This window comes from Sceloporus undulatus, chromosome 3 (assembly GCF_019175285.1).
Source record: "Sceloporus undulatus isolate JIND9_A2432 ecotype Alabama chromosome 3, SceUnd_v1.1, whole genome shotgun sequence".
NCBI lineage: Eukaryota > Metazoa > Chordata > Lepidosauria > Squamata > Phrynosomatidae > Sceloporus > Sceloporus undulatus.
Genome location: NC_056524.1, coordinates 193,829,640 through 193,852,709, shown reverse-complemented (window position 1 = coordinate 193,852,709; position 23,070 = coordinate 193,829,640). Strand labels below are relative to the sequence as shown.

General features: G+C 39.2%; 2 protein-coding genes across 2 annotated transcripts in view; one reads left to right on the top strand and one right to left on the bottom strand.

Moving 5' to 3' along the window:
* Positions 1 to 295: 295 nt before the first annotated feature.
* On the top strand, positions 296 to 13,864 carry LOC121925916 (CUB and zona pellucida-like domain-containing protein 1). The gene is made up of 9 exons (XM_042458482.1): positions 296 to 377; positions 1,031 to 1,187; positions 2,521 to 2,735; positions 5,523 to 5,676; positions 8,591 to 8,805; positions 10,099 to 10,271; positions 11,279 to 11,664; positions 12,765 to 13,033; positions 13,692 to 13,864. The coding sequence occupies exons 1-9, from the start codon at positions 296 to 298 to the stop codon at positions 13,862 to 13,864; spliced, it is 1,824 nt and encodes a 607-aa protein (XP_042314416.1).
* Positions 13,865 to 14,975: 1,111 nt separating this feature from the next.
* C3H10orf88 (chromosome 3 C10orf88 homolog) overlaps positions 14,976 to 23,070 on the bottom strand; it is a 10,064-nt gene continuing 1,969 nt past the window's right edge. Inside the window, exons 2-6 of the mRNA XM_042458372.1 lie at positions 21,344 to 21,547; positions 19,408 to 19,480; positions 18,148 to 18,354; positions 16,600 to 17,069; positions 14,976 to 15,542 (exon numbers count right to left, since the gene is read on the bottom strand). Of these exons, the coding sequence (XP_042314306.1) occupies positions 15,320 to 15,542; positions 16,600 to 17,069; positions 18,148 to 18,354; positions 19,408 to 19,480; positions 21,344 to 21,547 (1,177 nt within the window). The 3' untranslated portion in view covers positions 14,976 to 15,319. The remainder of the gene's footprint in view (positions 15,543 to 16,599; positions 17,070 to 18,147; positions 18,355 to 19,407; positions 19,481 to 21,343; positions 21,548 to 23,070) is intronic.

The following is a 23,070-nucleotide window of genomic DNA, read 5'->3' as shown; positions in this document are numbered from 1 at the left end:
CAAGACTACTATCTCAAACTCTTTCCACATCAGAGTTTAATGAGGATTGAGATGGTTTGTACATTTCAGTTGGTCAGGACAAGCACTTATAAAAACTGCTATCATGATTAGGAATACTAAATATTCTAGCCAAGTGTCTACAGCACACAGTACAGCATCTGTGATTTTCCCACATATATCTCTCTTGAACTCAAATGACATAAAAAATTTACCAGCAGCCACGTGGAGTGGGGGTGTTACACAATAAGTAGAAATATAAAAGGATCAGAAAATGCGATGATGTGCCTTCACCAAAATGGAAGCCATCAGAAAATATGTTTTCTTGGCACTTTTCTTTGCTTGGACTTTTGCTGAAAATAAGGTGATAAAAATCCAAGGTATGAAAGACATGGTTTTTAAACCATTTCAAGCCATGAACTATTATTATGTAACTATTTTTAAAATAATTGTATTTTATTATAATGCTAAAAACATAAGCTAATAAAGCTGCAATTTAACAGCTCCAATTAAATCAATAGATCACAAAGGTTTTGTTGGTTTAAGAGTAAGATTAATGTTACTACTAAAAACAATTGAATCCCAAAGCAACTAAATTCACCTGGGTTCTGTCTTAAAATATTGTAAAAAGAACAGATAGGAAACTGAAATGTAGTTGTTATTCATGCTAAAATATGATTTTTGCTGGTGCTCAATAATTTTAATTTGATTACGGTATGTACATTTCTTAGTTTCATGAAAATCTCAAGGGGGGGGGTCCAAAGTTAATTGACATTTTGGAAAGTTAAACAGTGAGATCCAGGAACATGGAAATCGCCTTATATTTGACAACTCCAGTCCATGAAGATTTAGAAATGGAAACCAAAAGGATGCAAGCAAAGATATATAATCAAATAATTAAACTATTGTATTGGATGTTCTGTCAGATCTACTCAAGCCATTTATAATGACTTGCTCTAAAATTTTAGGTAAAAAAAAATTCTATATAAACTCACTGGATTAACCAATTACTATTAACTTTCTAATAAAACAGGAGATAGTAAATGTGGCAGCAGACAAGTAAAGAGTTATGGAGCACTGCCAATTTCAGCCAATGCAAATGAGAATTGTATCTGGCAAATAGAAAGAGAAATGAATGCAACTGACAGTAAAGCAAATGAAACCGTCCGACTTATCTTCTCGTACTTCAAGTGAGTATATTTTGCAAGGTTTGTGGCAATAGAATAAGATGATGAACTAGATATTTTGGGATGATTCTCAAGGAAGCCTTGAAGTACAACCATAGATCTAATCTGCACTACAGAAATAATGCCATAAGACATCACTTTAATTCTCATGATTCAATGCTGTGAAATTCTGAGATGTGTAGTTTGGTGTGATATTTAACCTTTTATCTCTGAGAGCTCTGGTTCCACAACAAACAACAAATCCCAGAATTCCACAGAACTGAGCCATGGCAGTTAAAAGTGTCAAACTGCATTATTTCTATATGTGTAGATAAGACCAAAAATACATTGGGAAGATTCTGTATGTTGACATGGCTATAAATTTGGATGGAGAAGCTTGGAAAAGATCGACTTGATGATCCTAGGACCCTATCAAATGGGGTTAAAATCCTGGCATACCTTTCCCAAATTAAATCCTAATTTGGGAGCCAGCTGGCTGTTATCGCAAAGAAATTGCCACCAAAACACTGCCTGGATCCATCCCGGATGCAGCCCGAGTCCTGTAAGCTGCTTCAGTGGCCATTTTTAGAAGTCGAAAGCCGGGCGGCGATTTAGCGACAATTTCTTTGCGATAACACCCAGCTGCATCCCGAATTAGGACTGAATTCAGGAAAGGTTAACTGAGCTTTTAAACCCATGAGATAGTGTCCTTGATGTACCTGGAAGCACAAGACAGCAAGATGAAAGAACAAGTAAGAAAAAAAATAGGCAACTTAAATATTATTAGAGTTTATTAAAAAGCAAACAGTGGTTTCCCCTCACTGTTATATATTACTGAGACTGTTTTGGTACCTCTTCAGTCTTTATAGTCAATAACACAGAACATTAAGTGTAACAGGTGTACTATACATTAATTCTGCAGACTTTACCATAATTAATGATACATCAGACCTATAATCTTCTCGTGATAAAATTAAGAAATAAGCTGTTGTTATTTTATTCATTTTTATCCCACCTTTTCTCCAATAAGGGAACTCAATGCAACTTTTTTGTTCTTGTTGTTGTTAACTGAGGTCAACTCAGCTTCAATTTATGGTGCCTATAAATGAGAGACCTTCAAGTCGCCCTATTGACAGCAGCCTTGCTGAGGTCTTGCAGACTCATGGCTGTGGCATCCCTGAGTCTGTTCATCTGGAATGTAGTCTTCATCTTTTCCTACTGCCTTCTACCTTACCAAGCATTATTGTCTTTCCTAATGAGTCATTCCCATGATATGGCAAAGCACAACAGTCTCAGTTTAGTGGCTTTTAGGGAGTGTTCAGGCTAGATTTGATTAACAGGATCCTTTTCTTTCTAGATTTGATCCTTCATCCTCATGTGAAAGAGAAAATATTGAAGTATATGATGGTCCTTCAACAACTGCACCTCTCCTGGGACGAGTATGCAATAGGCATGAATCTGTTCCCGTATTTCATTCAACTTCTAGAACCCTAACATTTCGCCTATCAACTGACTCCACAGATTTTGAAAGAAACATATTTGCATTTTATTACTTCATTTCACCAGAGTCATGTAAGTCATCATGAGATCAACTTCCTCTGGGAACAATTTGTGAGTCATAGTTCTGAAACAAAACAAAAAAACTTACATAAAAACTAACCAGAATATATCTGTGTTTTTAAAAACCTATTTAAAAATAACTTTTGGCAACATTGTGAATTAGAAGAAATATATACAGCTGTTAAACTGTCCTAAGATTTTTGTGAAGCCCTTTTTAAATAGTTGAGGACAAAGACCTCCTAGTTCCATTACGGAGGCTGACATCACTAGTCATAATTTAGCAAGATATTTGTTCATCTCTTGTCTTACTAGTATGGTCCTGGCTTACATGTTACTTTAAGATACTACAAGTTAAGAATTTTCTGTGTGCTCTGTAACCAACCAACACATAACCTCCCTTCTGGAATATGTATGTCTCAGATGTCATCTCATGTAGATACCCAAAAATAAAGAAGTTAGAGGCGGGTGGGTGTCTGACAACATGCCAATAAAAATGTCAAGGTACATTTAATAAAAATAACTGAGGGGCTGTACAAACAGCCCGTAAGGGGTGGCTCTATGCCCCCTTTCAAAGTGCTGGGTTGGGGACATGGCAACCTCATGCCATCTCTCCAACCTGGTACAAAAAAGAGCCATGAAATGCAGCTCCTATCTGTACTGCTACAGGTTGCCATAAGCACAGTGGCACAGCCTTATGATGCCCCTTGTGTGCAGCGTTGTTTGGGTGCTGAGCATCATCACAGCATGCGCTGCCTGGTCAGGCGCACACCAAGCTGGTGCCCAGGTTCCAGCACAAGGGCTTTGAGTGTGTAAATGCTCAGCCCTCGCTGAACCCTAGTTCAGGTCCAGGCTGGCACAAAGTGATGGTCTGTACACCCTGAGACACTAAATGTCAAGTGTCTGGATCACAGATAAGAATCATCAAAGCTTGGATCTTTGAAGCTTGCTCCTAACCAAAACTTTTTTGGGGGGAAGGGTCCAAAAAATTTAAAAATAGAATACATTCTGTGCATATAATCTAAAGAACAGGTTGTTGTATGTCAGTTTCTTTAATGCACAGAGAAAACCACTCCATTCATGATACTTTCTCCACGCTCTGCCTTAGCAATTCTGTTGTTGTTGTTGTTGTTGTTGTTGTTGTGTGTCTTCAAATCATTTCTGACTTACGGTGATCCTAAGGCAAACCTATCATGATTTGTTCAGAGGAGGTTTGCCATAGCATTCCCCTGAGACTGAGAGCATGTGACTTGCCCACCCAGTGGGTTTCATGCCAAGCTGGGAATCGAAACTGGTTTCCAAAGTTGTAGTCCAACATTCAAACCACTATGCCTTGCAAACTTGGGATAGAGGCCCGTTCCGCACGGGCGTAAAGTATGTCCTGGGGACGTACTACGGTTAGGCAAAGTGCGTGCCTTACGCACGCACCTAACCCTAGTATGTCCCCAGGACGTACAAAATGGCGGCGTCCTATACACACAGGGGCCGCCATTACAACGTCACGAACGCACCGCCTCTAAATGAGGCAGCGCAGACATGATGTCGTCGCGCCGCGTGAGAGCGCATAGAGCACCCTTTCCGCGGCGTGAGAAAGGGCTCCGAAACAGAGCTCCTTCTGCGGTTTGCGTCCCTGGCGCAGCCTTTAGATGGCTGCGCCAGGGACACAAGCGGGAAAGGGGCCGAATGGCTTGAAGCCCCAAGGACACCCCTTTCCAGGCCACGAGGAAGCAGCCTTTTGCCACTTCCCCGCGGCTTGGAAAGCGGTGGATCGGGGCCTTGGAGGCTGCCGTTGTGGCAGCTGAGGCCCCAATCCGGCAGGGAAGGGGCTGGTTACAGGCCGCCCCAAACAGGCAGTCTGTAACGCGCCAGAGTTTGTCTAAAGTATGCTTCTTCTAGGTCTTTAATCTACTGATTCTTCTGGCTATGTAATCTTGAGAATCCAGTGTAGGAAGTCTGCCCGAAGCACATTTTTAAGACACTTTCCTATTGATGTTTATTGCCAACTAGATACACTTGCATATACTCAGAACAGGATGAGGTCAGATAGCTCAGAGGATATTTCTGAATTGTTTTGGTGACATAGGCACCATGGCTCTATCACTGTTGTTATCCATTTTGCCTTAATAAAATAAGAGTACTGTATCTAGGATAGGGAAATGTGTCAACCTCTAGATATTGCTGGGTTTTCACTCCTCATGATCCCTCACCTTTATTAGAGCAGATGAGAGCTATAGTTCCCATACTGAGAAGACTGAAGGGCACTGCTACTTCCCATACCAGAATGGATCCTCCATGGCATCTGCCGATTCCAATGCACCAACAAAATGCTTTGGGAAATGCCAAGGCACCACTATGGTACAGCAAGATCCTCATGTGACAGAGGTTGCATTGAATAATGTTCTTAGTCCACTTTGCATGGTAAAGCCCAGACTTTGCAATAGATAAGCATGGGGGCTTCATCCTGAATGTATTCACCAGCAGTACTTGAGAGTACTGTTTCTTTTGTATTTGTGCTTTGCTGCTGTTGTCATTCATATCACCATCACTCATTTGTGGCATGTGGCACAGGTAGTTCTAAAATGAAGTGAAAGTATATCAAAGTCCTGGCTCCCCTGCTTTACCTCAGCTATGGAAGCTTGCATTCTTGGGATTCGAAATCTCAAAACCATTGATGTTGCCTTCAAGAAGGCTCAAGCTCCTACATCTCCAATGCTGGTGGAAATGGAGATTCTTAGACACCTGTTGATAACTATATTTGTTCATTAATATAGCCTTTTAAAAAAAAATGCCTTCTTTTTAAAGCTGCCATTAAAGACTGTGGAGGTTACCTTACTGGTTTGGATGGCTCATTCACCAGCCCCAACTACCCAAAGCCACATCCTGAGTTTGCTTATTGCATCTGGCATATAGAAACAGAACCAAATTCCAGGATAAATTTAACCTTCAGTGAAGTTTTGTGAGTATGTTGTAAGTTTATGTTTTACTAAACATGGATAGATATAAAGTAGTATTTTAAATACTAGACGGCCATGGTTGCACCCTTCTATCAACACTCTAGTTATATCTTGGATGAAGACGTTTGACAAGTAAGCTGGTTTAAACTTATCACATAGGATCATAGAATCCTAGAGTTGGAAAAGACCCCAAGGGCCATCCAGTCTAACCTCCTGCTATTGGACTAGATTGCCCTTCCGAACAGATGGCCATCCAGCCTCTGTTTAAAAACTTCCAAAAGAGGAGACTCCACCACACTCTGAGGGAGCTTGTTCCACTGTTGAACAACTCTCACTGTCAGGAAGTCCTTCCTAATGTTGAGGTGGAATCTTTTTTCTTGTAGTTTGTATCCAGTGCTCCATGTCGATCCATAGGGAGAAGTGGGATATAAATATATTGTTGTTGTTGTAGTTGTTGTAGTTGTTGTTGTAGTTGTTGTTGTTATTATTATTATTATTATTATTATTAATTTCCTTGCCTCTGGAGCAGCAGAAAACAAGCTTTCTCTCCCCTAAGCTAAACATACCCAGCTCCCTAAGTCTTTCCTCATAAGGCATGGTTTCCAGAGATTTCACCACCTGGGTTGCCCTCTTTTGGACACACTCCAGCTCCTCCTGTCTCCATGCCATATCACAGACCACCCTGTCTGGTGCTGAAGTTATTTTTGTTTGTATTATATTGTGACTTAATAAAAAAAAAATTAAGCTGGACTAAAACAGGGCTCTTCCATGAACCTAAGAAACCGTCTATTATTCCTTCTGTTGTAAGCCACCCAGATTCCCAGTGATTGGGCAGCATATAAATAAACCTATTATTATTATTATTATTATTATTATTATTATTATTATTATTATTATTATTATTATTATTATTGGATCTCAGTTTGCAAACTGTTAAATTGCTCTATCTGGTTATAAAAAATACAATAGCTCCCCTGGGAGGAAGGGCTGTATCATTTCTCAGCCTGTACTGTATCACAGGGCTTCTAGGAATATAAAACATGGTTTTGGAAGAGCATAGAGAACAAAGCAGAAAGAGGAGGATGGGGATGTTGTTTTTGTTGCTACTGCTGCTGATTTTTTAAAAACTTTTTTTTAAAATCACTGTGAGTTGCTTTGGGTCCCAAACTGGGAAAAAAGCAGGATATATAAATCATCATCATCCTTTCTAATAGTATATGGACTACAGCTCACAGACTCTCAGTCAACATATCCTCTGGTCCTTCTGGTTAAGGGATTCTGGGAATTGTCCAAAGAAGCAACTTTTCCAATTCTCAAGTGAGAAGAACTACACATATTATTCTGTATACAATTTGTTGTTGTTATCCACCCTCGAGTCCATCTCAACCCATGGCAACCCTGTAGATGAAACTTCTCCAAGACTCCCTATGCTTCACTGCTTTGCTCAGGTCCTGCAAATTCATACCTGTGACCTCCTTAATAGAGTCCATCCATCTAGCATTTGGCCTTCTTTGCTTTTCTCCACTTTCCCTAGCATTATTGGTTTTTCCAGTTTTTCCTCATGATGTGGCCAAAGTACAACAGCCTCAGTCTAGTCATCATGGCTTCCAGAGAGATTTCTGGTTTGATATGCTCTAGGACCCATTTGTTTGACTTCTTGGCTGTCCATGGTAACCTCAGCACTCTTCTCCAGCACCACATCTCAAATAAATATGGACTCAACACTCTTCCTATCCGCTTTCTTAACCTTTCAGCTCTCACATCCATACATGGTAATAGGGAATACAATGGCTTGCATGAGTCTAACTTCTGTGCTCAGTTGTATGTCTTTATATTTTAGGATATTTTCGAGTTCTTTCATAGCTACCTTCCCCATTCTTAGACTTCTTGTGAGTTCTTGACTGCAGTCCCCACTCTGATCAATATTTGATTGCAGGTATGAAAATTCATTTACTATTTCTATTTCTTCATGGTCTAGATTGAATCTGTGTAAATTTTCTGTGGCCATTACTTTTATGTTCAACAATAAGCCCGTCTTTGCAATTTCTTCCTTGATCTTCCTTAGTAGTTGTTCCAAGTCTGTGATGTTTTCAGCTAGTAGTATGGTGTCGTCTGCATATTTTAGATTGTTGATATTCCTTCCTCCTATTTTCACTCCTCTTTTTTCTGTGTCCAGTCCTCCTTTTCGCATAATATGTTCTGCATACAAATTGAACAGATAGGATGAGAGGATGGAGCCTTGTCTGACTCCTTTGCCAATTGGGGACCATTCTGTTTCTCCGTGTTCTGTCATGACAGTGGCCTCCTATCCTGAGTAAAGATTCCTCATTAGGACTATCAGATGTGTTGGCACTCCCATGTCTTTAAGGAAGTTCCATAGTCTTTCTCGATCTATGCAGTCAAAGGCCTTGCTGATAGTCTATAAAGCACATGCTGATTTTCTTTTGGAATTCCTTGGTGCGCTCCATTAGCCACCTTATGTTTGCAATGTGGTCCCTAGCGCCTCTTCCTTTCCTGGATCCTGCTTGCACCTATGGGATTTCTCTCTCCATGTATGGTTGGAGTCAGTGTTGCAGAATTTTGAGTATGATTTTACTTGCATGAAAAATTAAAGTTATGGTCCTATAGTTGCTGCAGTCTTTTGTATCTCCTTTTTTTGTGGATGGAGATGTATATTGATAGTTTCCAATCTGTTGGCCATTCTTTTCTTTTCCATATCTGTTGACATATATTGGTTAGCACTGGTGTTGATTCTGTTAGTGTATACCGAAGCAATATTGAAGCTATTGTCGACAATAGGTTCATGCTTACAGACATTTTCTAACTGGAGGAAAGGTGGGAGGCATTGTCACGAAAAAGGGGATTTTTTTTTTTAAATGGTCAGATGCAACTATTCTTTTTTCTCTGTGTTTGTAGTTTAGAAATAGATGCTGAATGCAGGTTTGATTTTCTTGCTATCTATGACGGTGCAACGACAGACTCAGGTTTAATCCAGCAAGTGTGTGGTCGTGTGGCTCCAACATTCCAGTCCTCTTCCAATGTCATGACTGTCATGCTGTCAACGGACTATGCCAATTCATATAGGGGCTTTTCTGCTCATTATACAAGTATACCAATACCAGAACCCAACAGTAAGTCCATTGTTTCTCAGATGATGTTTGACATTTTTTTTTCATCTGTAAGCAGAGGAACTGAAATTTAGTTACACAGATGATTTCTTTCCAGCAATAAAATGTGTACAAAAAGGGACATTCAAATATAATCAATCGAATCTCCTCATCTCTGAAACATAGCATTCAATCATCTATTTCTCCTTTTGTGTTTCCATGTTCTATAATTGCTTTGTAGAACTACAGTTCTACAAAGCTATGTGTACATACCTGAAAACTTTATGTACATACACACTTCAGGAGTAAATTTCCTCCCGTTGCAATGAATTACACAAATGTGGCCAGACTACACTTAGATGTGCTGTGGTGCCACCTAGGATTGGCTACTGTAATGCATCATACAAGGATAATGCCAATACAAAAAGAGGAGCATGACTTAAATGCATATTATACAAACTTTAATTTCAGTGTATTAAACATAAAAATAAGCATTGGTATGTAACTTTAAAAAGGGGGGGAAAGGTCAAGTATCCTGTTTATCCACTACAAGTCTCTATACAATCCCTGATACCTCTGGGAAGCCCATAAGCATGCATATTTAAGAGGGCAAAAGCTCCAGTATGTTGTACAAAATAAACAATTATTTTCTCCACTTCATGTATAACTGCATAAAATTCTAGCCCCATTTACTGATCTCTTTTCTGAGGAGATGCTTCGGTTTCTGGATCATTTTGGTTGTCCCTTGCTTCACCTTTTCCAGATTTACCATATCCTTTTGACTGCCTTAGCAGTACTGCAAACTAAGCACAAAAGACACTGCAGAAATAACCCAGTTTGAGACCACTTTAACTGCCATGGCTCAATGCTAAAGAATTCTAGGAACTGTAGTTTTGTGAGACATATAGCCTGCTCTGTCAGAGAGCTCTGGTGCCACAACAAACTACAATTCCCAGGATTTCCTAACACTGAGCCAAGGCTCAAAGTGGAATATTTCTGCAGTGTGTTTTGGCACAAATTGTATTAATTCAAGTAATTTCACATTCCTGTCTCACTATCCGTGTGTGTGTGTGTGTGAGAGAGAGAGAGAGAGAGAGAGACTTTTTCATCCTTCTTATGTAACAGATGATAATTAAAAATATCTATCTTTTGTCAATGAACAGACTATGAAGTTGAATTGAAGTCCTAATAATGTACTTTGGTACCTCTGAAAAGGAAGGCAGCATTGGAATAAATAGAGCATTGATGCAGAGAGGCAGTATTATCGCCTATACTGTACATAGTTATTTATTGCTTTTCCCTCTTTTTCCTTGTCAGCATCCCTCACTTGTTCTTCAAACACAATGACAGTGATTCTCAGCAAACCTTATTTGGATTCACTTGGCTACAGTGCAGATGATTTGGCTCTGAATGATCCAGCTTGCAGACCTATTGCATTAAATCCAGTGACATTTTCTTTTTCACTCAACCACTGCGGAACACTAAAAATGGTAAAAATAAGAAATCAAAACTGACCTGAACCAAATGACTGTGAACTTTTCTCTCAACACTTGAAATTCAAGGCCACAATCTGCCCTGCAGCTTGTTTCTTACTTTGTCAGTATGCTTGCAGTTTAGCCTACTTTCCCTAGATCACAGGTTATTTTGCACAGCTGAAACCTTGAAACCACATTTCTTGAAATCTTGTCTGACCCATCCAAGACTTCTGTACTCAATTAATTTTTCCAGTGACACACAGGATTGAATGAGCCAAGCTTGTTTTCAACTTCTGTTCATCAACTTCTGTTCATCTGTGACATTCACATTTCCAAAGTATCTTCATAGTGTTTGTCATGTTATAGTTATTACCTACACTGGTATCTGTTTTCTGATGGTACTGATCTTCCCAGTGTGACTCTCTGGGGAAGATCAGTACCATCAGAAAACAGATACCAGTGTAGGTAATAACTATAACATGACAAACACTATGAAGATACTTTGGAAATGTGAATGTCACAGAAGACAGAGCTGAAATCTACTTTGTTCCTTAGTTTAAAAATGATGTTGAATCTTGACATATATGACTAAGAACATTTACAGAAAGATCCAGTGGGACTTAAGACTTAAAGCCATAGGCTCAGGAATATTAGAGAGTCAACAGGGTGACTGTGCTTTTGTTGCTGGCAACAATCTGTTTTATTAAAGGTACAAGTTAGTACCGGTATGTTTTTTGTTGTTGTTACAGCATTGAGTTGCTTACCTTCAAAATTCCTTTTCTATATTTAGATGGAGTCATTACTAAACATTAAAGAGGCTGAGTTGGAAAGATATAGCTATTCATTTTTTAAACATTAACAAAACATAAGTCTATATAATACTAGCATATTGCGACTTGGCTGCTTTTTGGTTTACTGATTAATTAATTAGTAATGGTGATGTTTTGAAATGTAAGCTAAATCCATTTTGTGTTTTTCATTATTTCAATGTAATTCTGTATTTTATTTCCTATCTTGTGCAGAATGAAGACCACAGCATCTCTTACAGCAACACTATTACTGCCTCCCCGAATGGTGTTGTGATTACCCGTCAAAAACATGTTGAAATTACTGTGAAGTGTATAATGGAAAATAACTCCACAGTAGAAATTTTGTATGTAACAGAAAGTGAACATGATGTTAACACAAGTGCCCTCGGCAGATATGACCTCAACATGTCCTTCTATGAATCTGATTTTTTTACCACACCAGTACTTGACTCTCCATACTATGTAGATTTGAATCAAACTCTTTATGTGCAAGTCAGCCTACATTCCTCTGATCCCAATCTGATTGTATTTGTGGATACTTGCACAGCATCACCAAGTCCTGACTATGAATCACCAAAATACGATTTAGTCAGAAGTGGGTGAGTAACATAATTGCTCAATGTTAATCTTTCAGCATTAATATATAAATTTTAAGAAGTCTATAATACAGTAGAGTGACACAGTCCCTACTCACACAGGGAGAAATCAAAGATGGACAAAGTAATACCTGAGATGGTAATACATAGATCAGGGGTGAGCCAAGTGTCCTCACAGGGGGTCAAAAATATTTTTCCTGAAAAAATAATTTTCTTTCTTTTGCTTTTGCTTCAGAATGCTTCCAGTAGAGGACTGGAGGGCACTTCCAGCATGTCTTCCCAGTGGTCAAAAACAGGCGGGGGGGGGGGGGGGGGAAGCAGGTGTGGCCATGGCCATCCTAGGAGCTAATCTAGACCCCTAACCTTCCACAGTTGTCTCTCCCTGTCCTAGACCATACAGACAAAAGTAGGGTGATCCTCAATAATAAACATTGTCCCAGGAATCATTTTAAAGAGGGGTGGAAGAGATAAATGGCTTGATGAATATAAGTGTAAACCTCTTTTTAAAAAAAAAATGCAAAACTTAAGTCTTAGATGGCAGCAGGATATCCTTCTGAAGCTTTGCTTCCTTAAAATACAAAATGGAGTTAGAGAAAAGGGGACAATTGCAGACTTTTTTTTACAAAGCCAGTGTTACAGTCAAGTTGCCTATAAGTTCTGGTAAGTTTGTGTTACTGAATATATGAACACCAACTATATATTATTATTCAAGAATGAGACAACCTTCGTCTTGGAAGCCAGTGTGTAAATAGTTTGGCAAAGAGTTTTTGCTGACAAAAAGACAATTGTTAGAAAATGCAAATAAAAGTAAAATGAGATATGTCCTGGATTAGAGGTAAGCAAAATGCAACCTGTGCACTTTATGAATCTTTCAGAACCATATTTCAAACCCTCTGTTTCTGCAGATTAGAGTATCAACTATATTGTTTGCAATTCCAGGAGCTATTTGTGGTCCATGTTGTTTGCAGAAAGCAGTAAGAACAGGCACATTATACAAAACTTCATGCTGGAAATGCCTGGAAGTGTAGGAAAATTACTTTGTGATTATTGAAGAGGTATTCTGAATTTCATTATGGTAAAGCAATGTGTGACTTCTATTGCAGCTGTACTAAAGACAGCACCTATGCAGCCTACCCACTCCTTGAACATTATGGGAGGTTCAGATTCAATTCCTTCAAATTCCTGCGGAGTTATCCATCTGTTTACCTGCATTGTGAGGTTTTAATTTGTGACAGCAACAATCCTAATTCTCGTTGCACTAAAGGCTGCATCTCTCGGCATAAGAGAGATATTTCTTCCTACAAATGGAAAGGAGAAGCGATGGTGGGACCTCTCCGCCTGAAACGAGACCGCAGTCCTATTGGCCGCTCAGGTAAGGATACTTCAACATTACTGTCTTACTTTGTTTTAGATGAGCTTATATATGCTGATGTAATCAATTTTACTAACAGTGATTTAGAAAGGAACTTTTTCGGTAATCTGATGGTTAAGATTTACCCAGAGGGTTTTCATTTTCTACCTTCTGGCATGCCAAAATACCTTGTTTTCCTTCCATTTTCTCTTCAGAAGTGAGGCCATATTGCTTTCTGTCACCATTTTGCAAGGAAAAATGGAGGCAAAAGAAAGTATTTGAAAGGGGGTGGGTGTTCTGAAGTGCTTTGGGAGCACTGCAGGGAGGGGTGCAAGTTTGCCAGACATGCATCCCAGGAGAATACAGTATTTTGGACAAAAAGAAAGAAAGAAAGAAAGAAAGAGCTGACATTGCCCAAAACATTTGGGAGTGGAAGTTCTTGTTTGATGATGATGATGATGAGACAAGACACACTCCCTACCCCATACCTCATTTTGCCCAACTCCTTAAAGGGGTTTTACAATATTGTTTTTTTGGGGACAATATTGTGGCCTGCAGCAGCCTCAAGGGTAGGAAATTGGTTCCTGGACCTCCAGGACTTGTCCATCCCTACTGCACAGATACAGCCTTTGTGGACTACATTTTAACTTCCCATTTGTTTTCTGCCTTCTGTATTCAGATTCATCCATTCTAGTTTATCCCGAAGGAAACCAGAAGACACAATCCAAGAGCATGTACATCTTTACAGTTGCTGTGTTGGCTATGAATGCAGTCCTCCTAGCTGGTTTGGCAGCAAAACACCTCATCAGTCGAGAACCAGGATACAGATATAGGAAACTTCAGAGTTATTAACATTGAGAGACATGTTAATTAGCTGCTTCTGTTCAGCCCCCAGGACTATATAAACATGTATTTTAAGACTGTATCCTTTAAATACTTCTCTAAAAGATTAGCTGCTTAAAATAAAATAGGTAAATTGTAGTACACAAGATTACTGCAGGCATGCTGGCTGTCAGCAAATTTAAGGAAAATTAAACATTACTTGGAAAAAGTATCTGGGCAAGGAACTACAAAAAGACTTGGACCTAAATCCAACTGTTAGAATGCAAATGAATCACTGAGATTTGTATAAATGTTGACTTCCATTCAGAACTGAATCACTGTTTGCCTTATGAAACTTATAGAAGGAACGTTGCCAGCCTCTTCCCTTTTCTCACAACGCTAGTTCACAATTCTCAGAAATGCCCCACTACAACTCTTCAGAGATGAGAACCAGTGTAATCATTTCAGTGTTTAACTAGGACTCTGGAGACCAGGGTTCAAATCCCCACGCAGCTATGGAAATCCACTGGGTGACCTCGGGCAAGTCACTGTCTCTCAGTCTCACCGGAAGGCCATGGCAAAGCCCTCTGAACAAATATTGTCAAGAAAATCCTAAGACAGGTTCATCTTAGGGTCTCCATAAGTTGAAGACAGCTTGAAGGGACATGGTGGGAACTTTAAGACAGTAAACTCTCCTAAAATTGAGGTATTTCACCTTATGTTTTTAATATGAGTGTAAGAACTCTTAACAGATACCTGTTTCAAAGCAGTCAGTAAATTAAGAACTAATCATTTTCTCTGCCAGAAACTGCATTGGTTCCTGTGGTAATAACTGCAGAAACTCCCATCCTAATCCTGGAACAATATGTTTAAATATGTAGGAATGTTGGGAAAAGAGATGAGCAGAGGATACACAGTAAGCAATGTTGCTGTAAACTACAGGAATATCTTGGAATGTTGTGCAGTGAACAAGCCATGCTAAATTGGGAGGTATCCGTCAATGAAACACAATTATTTCCTCCCAATACAGCTACATTTCTCCAAAGGTGGTTTTGAAATAAAAGACCAAAAACAGATTAAATTTGTTTCTTCACACTTCGTTACCACTACCCTATATTAAAAATGAAAGAAACCAGGTGGATATTAACAAAGCTGCAATTCCTTTATTTAGAGCGTTCCCAATGGTTCAGTGCAATTTTGACAAACATCCAAAAAAGTAACTTTGTTTAAATGTTTATGAATAAATAAGTCATAAGCAGATGTTAAAAAATACAACTGTAAAAAAATATTGGTGTCTTTTGTAAGTTACACATACTCAAAACACTAACATTAGTGTACAACACTGACAAAGTTACAGTAACAAATATGAATCTCACTGTTTTCAAACATTTGCAGGTTTGGAAGCAAAGCTTTGAAAAGCTTGCAAAATAAATAATTGACTTACAAAAACACTTAGACTGAGGCTGTCCATTTTTTAAAGAGCACCTACCTCTTCCCATCTGAGTTCTCTTCCCTGAAAGGATCGTGTTCCTGTGAAACAATACTGGAAACCTGAATCACATCCATTATTGCAGCAATTTTATTATCTACATGTTCCTGAAGTTTCTGCATATGCAGGTCAATGTGGTCCATTAATCTCTTCTCCATCACTTCCATCTTTTTGGAGATTATCTTTTCCAAGTACAAGCAAACAGATTGCTGTTCTATACTGCAGGAAACAAGACACAGAAGAAATAAGCTAGACCGACCAAAAATGCAACTAGCTGTGCATTTTTGTTAGCACAGTTTTTAAACTACCTCAGTAAAAACATATAGCATTGAGAATCAAGAACATATAGCATTGAGCAATCAAGACGTTTAAGAACCAAGTTATGGAAAACCTAACATTACTTAATATTTTGTACACCTAAGAATGCTAAGTTAGAAATCATAATGGTTCAGCTTTTAAATAAGAATGGCAGAGACTCCATGACCTCTTGATATCACACAAATAATATAAGAGCTCTGTTGCATCAGACCAAGACCAATCCAGGCCAACTTCCTGTTTCCCACAATGTCAATCAAATGCCTCCAGGAGGCTCACAAGCATGATAGCATGCTCTTGCTGCTGTTTCCAGCAACTGGTTTGCAAAATTATACTGGCTTTAATACTGAAAATAACCAATATGACAGGCAGGGGTGTGTATCTTCTTCTTCCACAGTAACCATTTTGGTGGCAATCTAAATAACTGATATGCTCCTTTCTTCAAATCTGACACTCACTTAGTGGTCACTGACAATGCTGTCCTCCAGGATTTCATACCAGTATCACATAAATGTAATATCACAAGTAATTAGATGTAAGCTACAAATTTCAATAAGGAAAAGTAGCAGATACTCATCAAATACAAGCAGGTGCTTAACTTTTAACACTCCCAAAAAGTTTCCACAATGATATGCCTCCATCTTCATTCAACACCAGTAAGAAAGGAAACATTTTACTCTGTCATAGTAAATGTTTAAGGAGTTAGTCTTGCTTACAGTTCATGTTATCAGAAAGGAATGAATTTAGTGAAATGACTTCTATGAGCCAGTTCACTAGACAAGTCACTAGACAAGGCTTGGGTATCCTTAGCTCCAAAACATCTAAGAGTCCAACAAAATTCCTAAAGTTTTTCCTTAATTTTCTATTCCAATTATCTGGCAAGCCATAATCTCACCCTCCCACATAGGAAATGATGCCAGGATAAAGCAACAACTAATGACATTACCAAACCAATACTCACCCAATAGTTTGAATCCCATCAGCTTCAGATACAGAATTGTTCTCACAGTGTTTGTTCCTTTCATCTATTCGTAGACGATTTACTTGACCACAAACAGTTTGAAGAAATGGAAGCAGCAGTGTGGAATTGGCTACATTTGGGTTTTCAATTCCTTGCTCTTCTAAAAATGACGACACTAAACCTTTAAAGTCACTTTGGGAAACTACCACACTGGCCTGTGGAGCCTGAGGTCCTGGTGGATCAAAGGTATTCTCCATATTAGGAAGCTGTTTGTTCCTAACAATGCTTAAGTCTTCTGTAAGCATTCCAGCTTCTCGGTTATCATTTAGAAGAGAAGGCTTACTGGGGAGATTGTCCAGTTTTCCGAGATCAACTGCCTTTTTCAACCCATCAATAATATGGTTGTTTCCAAGTGCAACTCCATTTCTTCCCAAAATATTTTGGAAGTTGCCTCCAAATGGAAGTCCGTTCTAATGAGAATAAAATGTATAGACATATTCAAAAGTCATAAATGAAGTCCAAATAAGCAAATATATGAAATCTCAACAATCAGTATTCTCAGTAACCATCACTTTGGGCTTCCTCATTTTGAACCAGTCACCTGGGATTCATAAGCATTTATCTGGAAGTCACAGTATCCCCTCAGTCAGGAATACCACACACTGAATTATTAGTTCACTCAGTACCTTCTAGTCAATTCTATCATCATTAACTTGCTGGTTCTTGCTACCTCTCAATATTGTTTGCAGTATACTGGTATTGTTTACAGCAATTCATTCTTTTTATGATATGATCTTATTGTCAATATAACAAATGAAACAGAGAGACAGTGAGACAAACATCTATCTCAGAAACCTCCAGGGTAGTACAGTAAATGGACTCACTGAAGAAAAAAACCCTGACCTAAGTGAGAGTTTTAGTAAGGACAAAGGAAAAGGTTGTTAGCTTGAGATGATGACAGTGTAGTACTTTCACTATTATTTTTCTCATTGTCCATCTGCTTAACAACTTAAAGGTGTTATCTCTAAAACGTGTCAATGTAGCACATCTTGTTTATATGAGAAGACAGTCTATACCAGTGGTGGTGAACCTTTGGCATGCGTGCCAGAGGTGGCACTCACAATCCTCTCTGTGGGCACACACACCATCATCCCAATACAGAGTTCACTAGAGTTTGTCACTAGAAAACCAGAGGGACGTGGCACTTTGCAATAAATAAGTGGGTTTTGGGTTGTAGTTTGGACACTCGTTCTCTAAAAGGTTCGCCATCACTGGTCTATACAGCTAGAGGCTGCAGCTTAAAACTAAATTGGAACAATGTGGCTGATGTACAGAGAAGTCAGATACTCAGTGTGATTCTTGCCAACAAAATCCTATTGCATGCACCACAATCTGATGAGACACAAGTGTGCCAAGCAGTCAGTATATACACATACACACACAACACCAAGAGTTTCTAATTACTGTACTAATGAACCCCATCAACTCCTTCATTTCCCATAAAAATGCACATTTGATACTGAGTATTTCATTTAAAAAAAAACTCACCCGCTGTTGAAAGCGAACCATATCCAGGAGCTGTTGAGCCCCAGGTGATAATTTGGATCCCATAGATTCCATAATAGTTTGTACTTTGCCTATGTCTATTCCTGATCCGAGAGTAGCAAAGTCTTGCACAGACTTTTTAGAAACTGATTTGACTAGTACTAAGATTTTACTGAGGAGTACTCTTTGTTTTTCATTGATAGACAGTAGCTAGTGAAAAAAAGAAAAGGTCAAAACTGTCAATGCATGAAACAATGCAACTAAATTATTAAATATTTTGGCATAATACAATAGGCTCTAGAAAATCTTTTGAAACATTTCTATGGGACTGCTGTCTAGGGTCATGTTGAGAAGTTAATAAAACTATAGTGTAGTGTGCAGGAATAAGCTACAACCAATGGTGTACCCCCTTCCCTTTCTTTTTTCTATGTAGCTGGACAAATTGGGGAGTTTGACTTTCTTATTAGCTACAACTTGTATTGCTGTCTAAATGTGGCAAATTTTAACCATCCTCTCCCAATCTGACACCTTCCAATTGTTACTGAGACTACAGCTTCCCTCAGCCAAACTCAGCAATGCAAGGGTGATGGAACGTTTAGTCCCCAAAACCCAAGGGCACCAGGTTGAGGAGGACTTTATCTTATAAAACTATAGGACTCATACAGACAGGCCAAAATAAACCTGCTTTGGGTCACTTTGAAGACATGCTGTTTAAATGATGCATGCGTCTTAAGAGTCTGGAAGCTGCACCAAAGTCACACTCCAGTCCTAAGGTCTGGAATACAGCTTTAGCACAGCTTCTGGACTTAGGATGCATGCATCATTTAAACAGCATACCTCCAAAGTGACCCAAAGCAGCTTTATTTTGGCAGTCTGTATGGGGCTTACAGTTAACTTAAACAAGTCTGCTTCTGTAACCATAGTTTCATATTCAAGCAAACACTGGGAATTTTGGAGCTCGACAGACGGGTGGCTCTGTGCCACCTGTCTTTCCCCCCGTCAGTGCCACAGCAGCCACACCACGCAGCACTGACACATGCCCTAAAAAGAAGCTGCCTATTACAACCTATTACTGGGCGAGGGGGAGGTGATTGTATCTATAGGAGTAACACTCTCACTGCAAAAAGGGTATTTCTTATTAAATTCCTTCTTTTTATATATTTCAGAACTGAAGACAGGCCAAGACATAGCATTCATTTTTTCTTTTATTATCTTCCTTTAAAAAATAGATCAATACTAACATTTCAGAAAGTAGCTTCCTACCTTAATCTTACAAGAGGCTGTTGAGCACTCCAGTTTAAGATATTTTTTGTATAAAGTAACGTGGTCATTTTTGCTAGAAAATAAAATAAATGAGCTGTGAAAAACATTATATACTAATGCTACAAAAATGTAACAGCATTTCACAACAAAAAAAAACATGCACAGTTTAGCAGAGTGTGCTCAGCTATTTCTAAGGTATTGATTACATACATGCTCAATAAAGAGCAACATATTTACAAGTGCTTGAACAGCTCAACAATTCTAGTGGCTTCCATGTAGCTTGTGTAGGGCCACAATTGATGTAAACATAGTAAAAGCATTCAAAAACTTAGTCCACAAGCCAGACAAAACTATGTGAATGGAAAGTATGTACAATGATGTATTGGGTGCAGTGCCACCCATTTCTTTTCCAGTGCACCGTGATGAAACCTTCATCTAGATGATCCCTTGGAAGTCAGGAGCAATTCTGAGACAAAAAAGTCACAAGTAACTAGAGTGGGAGAAGTGGGAAAACCTCAGCATACACACAAATACTGCTAATGACTGTTTGGATCCCAGATTTTGCTTAAATGTTGAGATTCAATTCATTTTCATGCATGTAATTAGAAGAAAAAAGCACTGTATGAAGACACAGTTTACATGATGGTGCTTTCAACTCAGAGCTGGGATAGTAACTGTACTGTCCTCCAGATTGACCACTGGTGATAATGGCTAGGGCTGTTGAGACTTGCAGTCCAATAATATCTGAAGGGTCCCATGATTGCCACCCTTGGCTTAGAGAAATTTGCCATCCAGATATAAAGGCTGTGATTCCATGTACACTAGAGATGTTCCCAATCAACATCCAAAATTGTTTTGAATTTTACTGCAGCATCAAAAAGTAATCTATAGTCAATGTCAATGTTTTGTAAGAAAAACAAAAGCACAGCAACACAGTGTTACTTGCCAGATTTGAGAGTACAAAAATGCTGTGGTCAATGTTCAACTTCGCTAGTACCACTATTGTCATATTTTTACACTTGTGTTGAACCTGTCATTAGCTTTTAAAAGGCGACTTTGGGGCTATACAGACCGGCCTGAAAGGCCAGCCTGGGGGCACAATCGGGGCGCAGCATCCTGATGACGCATGCCCAACTCCACCCCCCAGGGTGCCCTGGTGCTGTGCGCCGCTCCAGATTGTGCATGGCATCATGGTGTGCCTCCAGCACTGCATCCAAATGACGCAATGCCGAATAGGCGCCATATAGCCAAGCCGCCCCAGCTATGCCGCCCTTTCAAGGGGGCAAAAAGGAGCCACTTTTTGTGGCTCCTTTTTGCGCCCTTCGATGGCTGGATCAGGGCCGCAGCACGAGGTTGCCACGGCCCCGGTCTAGTTGAAAAAGGGGCAACTGGAGGCCACCCCTTCAGGGCTGTTTGGGCCGCCCCTTCAGGACTGTTTGTACAGCCCCTTCCTATACTTTCATAAATGTTGAGGTCTCTGCTGCTGCCACACTGCAAAAATAAAGCAGTTTGACACCACTTTAACTGTCATGACTTAGTTCTATGAGATTCTGGAAGCTGTGGTTTTGCAAGCTATTTAGTCTTCTTCAGAGATCTCTGGTGCCTTACCAAACTACAAATCTCAGAATCCCATAGCACTACAAATCCCAGAATCCCATAGTCACGGCAGTCAAAGTGGTGTCAAACTGCATTATTTCTTCAGTATTGCAGCAGCCTCTGTATGTTTTTAAAAAGTAATGTGAGTACTCTTTTTTTATAAATGCAGATACACACGGTTTATTTCTTTCAGGCTATGAATATGCTACAGATAACTAACATCTGGGCAAGCTAGTAAAATTTTTGAGTTAGTAATATCCAGATACTTATTTGAAAGATCACACATTATGTAACTAGTGCATAGATTGTTTCAATATTACAAAGGAACAAAACTACTGACCTATCATATTCCATAGTGCAGATTTTTTCTCCCCTTCCAGTTGCGCAGTATTCTTCCCCTACATAGACCTCCATGTTCCGTGCCTCACTCACAATGCCAAGACCAACAATTTCCTCAGATCCATAGGTGTCACAGTGCAGGTACAGCGAACATGGGGTGATGTTGCCAGAGTTTAACCGTCTTTCAAGAACAACAATGTTTTCACTAGAAGATGAGCAAGAAGTCAGTTTAAATGTCAGTTTCCATTAAAATAAACAATGAAATATAATATGCAAGAAATTGCATTCAACAAAAAAATATACAACTAGAAAACTATAAATGTGGTAAGATATCCATTGGTCAATGTTAACTGATGAATAGTGTTGTGCTTTAAATTAAGACTCATACAGACATTCTCCAACTCAACTCCATAACAGACTCCTTTCATCCAAATGTGGCACAACAAGGATGCACAATGCATAGCATTTTCCCAGAATCATCAGGGAGGAAACCTTGCTGTAAACATGCATTTAATTGTATTTTAAGTGTGAAGTTGAAGGCTTTCATGGCCGGCACCCATAGTTTTTTGTGGGTTTTTCGGGGCTATGTGGCCATGTTCTGTAAGAGGTTATTCCTGACTTTTCGCCAGCATCTGTGGCTGGCATCTCCAGAGATAGGTTCACCGCCCCTAAATTGGGAACAGCTTGAGGTCACACAATGTTTAGCTGCAATGGTTTTATTTAATAATATTTATTAATAATATTTATTTCTTACATGCCTCTCAGAAGAGACTGGTCTTTAAAGCTCTTTTATATTTGGGCAGCGTATTCAGCTGTTGGATATCTTCCACATTCCACATTAATCTCTTAATGTTTTGCTTTGTTGGTTTGTTGTTGTTCCCCACCTTGATCCATGGAGAGAGCCAGGTAAGAATTTATTATTATTATTAATTGTGTTACTAATTTTATGATAGTTGTTAGCTTCCTATCAGTCAGCCAGAGGACTTCTTCTTCAGCCACCCCTACACTGTGGAATGACCTGCCAGAAGAGATTAATTAAAACATGCACCTCAATTAAGAGATTAATGTGGAATGTGGAAGAGATCCAACTGCTGAATACGCTGCCCAAATATAAAAGAGCTTTAAAGACCAGTCTCTTCTGAGAGGCATGTAAGAAATAAGTATTATTAATAAATATTATTAAATAAAGCCATTGCAGCTAAACATTGCGTGACCTCAAGTTGTTCCCAATTTAGGGGTGGTGAACCTATCCTATTTTCCAGGACATGTCCTACATTTCACCTGCATGTCTGGGAGAAAAATCCAAAATGTCCTCCCTTCTGACCATGACTGTTGTGGTTGTGTGCCTTTAAGTTATTTCCGACTTATAGTGTCCCTAAGGTGAACCTATTGGAACATATTAAAACCAATGACAGTATTTGCTCGTAAGGAAACCATAGAGAAGCATTGTAGGATACTTGTCCATAGGGAATCCTTGGAGAATATTTGCCCACGGAGAATAATTGGAGAATACTTGCCCATAGGGAAACACTGGAGAATACTTGCCCATAGAAATCATTGCAGAATAATGTACTTGTCCATAGGGGTAGCTTGGGGAATATTTGCCCATAGAAAATAATAGGATAATACTTGCCCATAGGGAATCATTGGGGAATATTTGCCCATAGGGAATCATTGGGGAATATTTGCCCATAGGGAATCATTGGGGAATATTTGCCCATAGGGAAT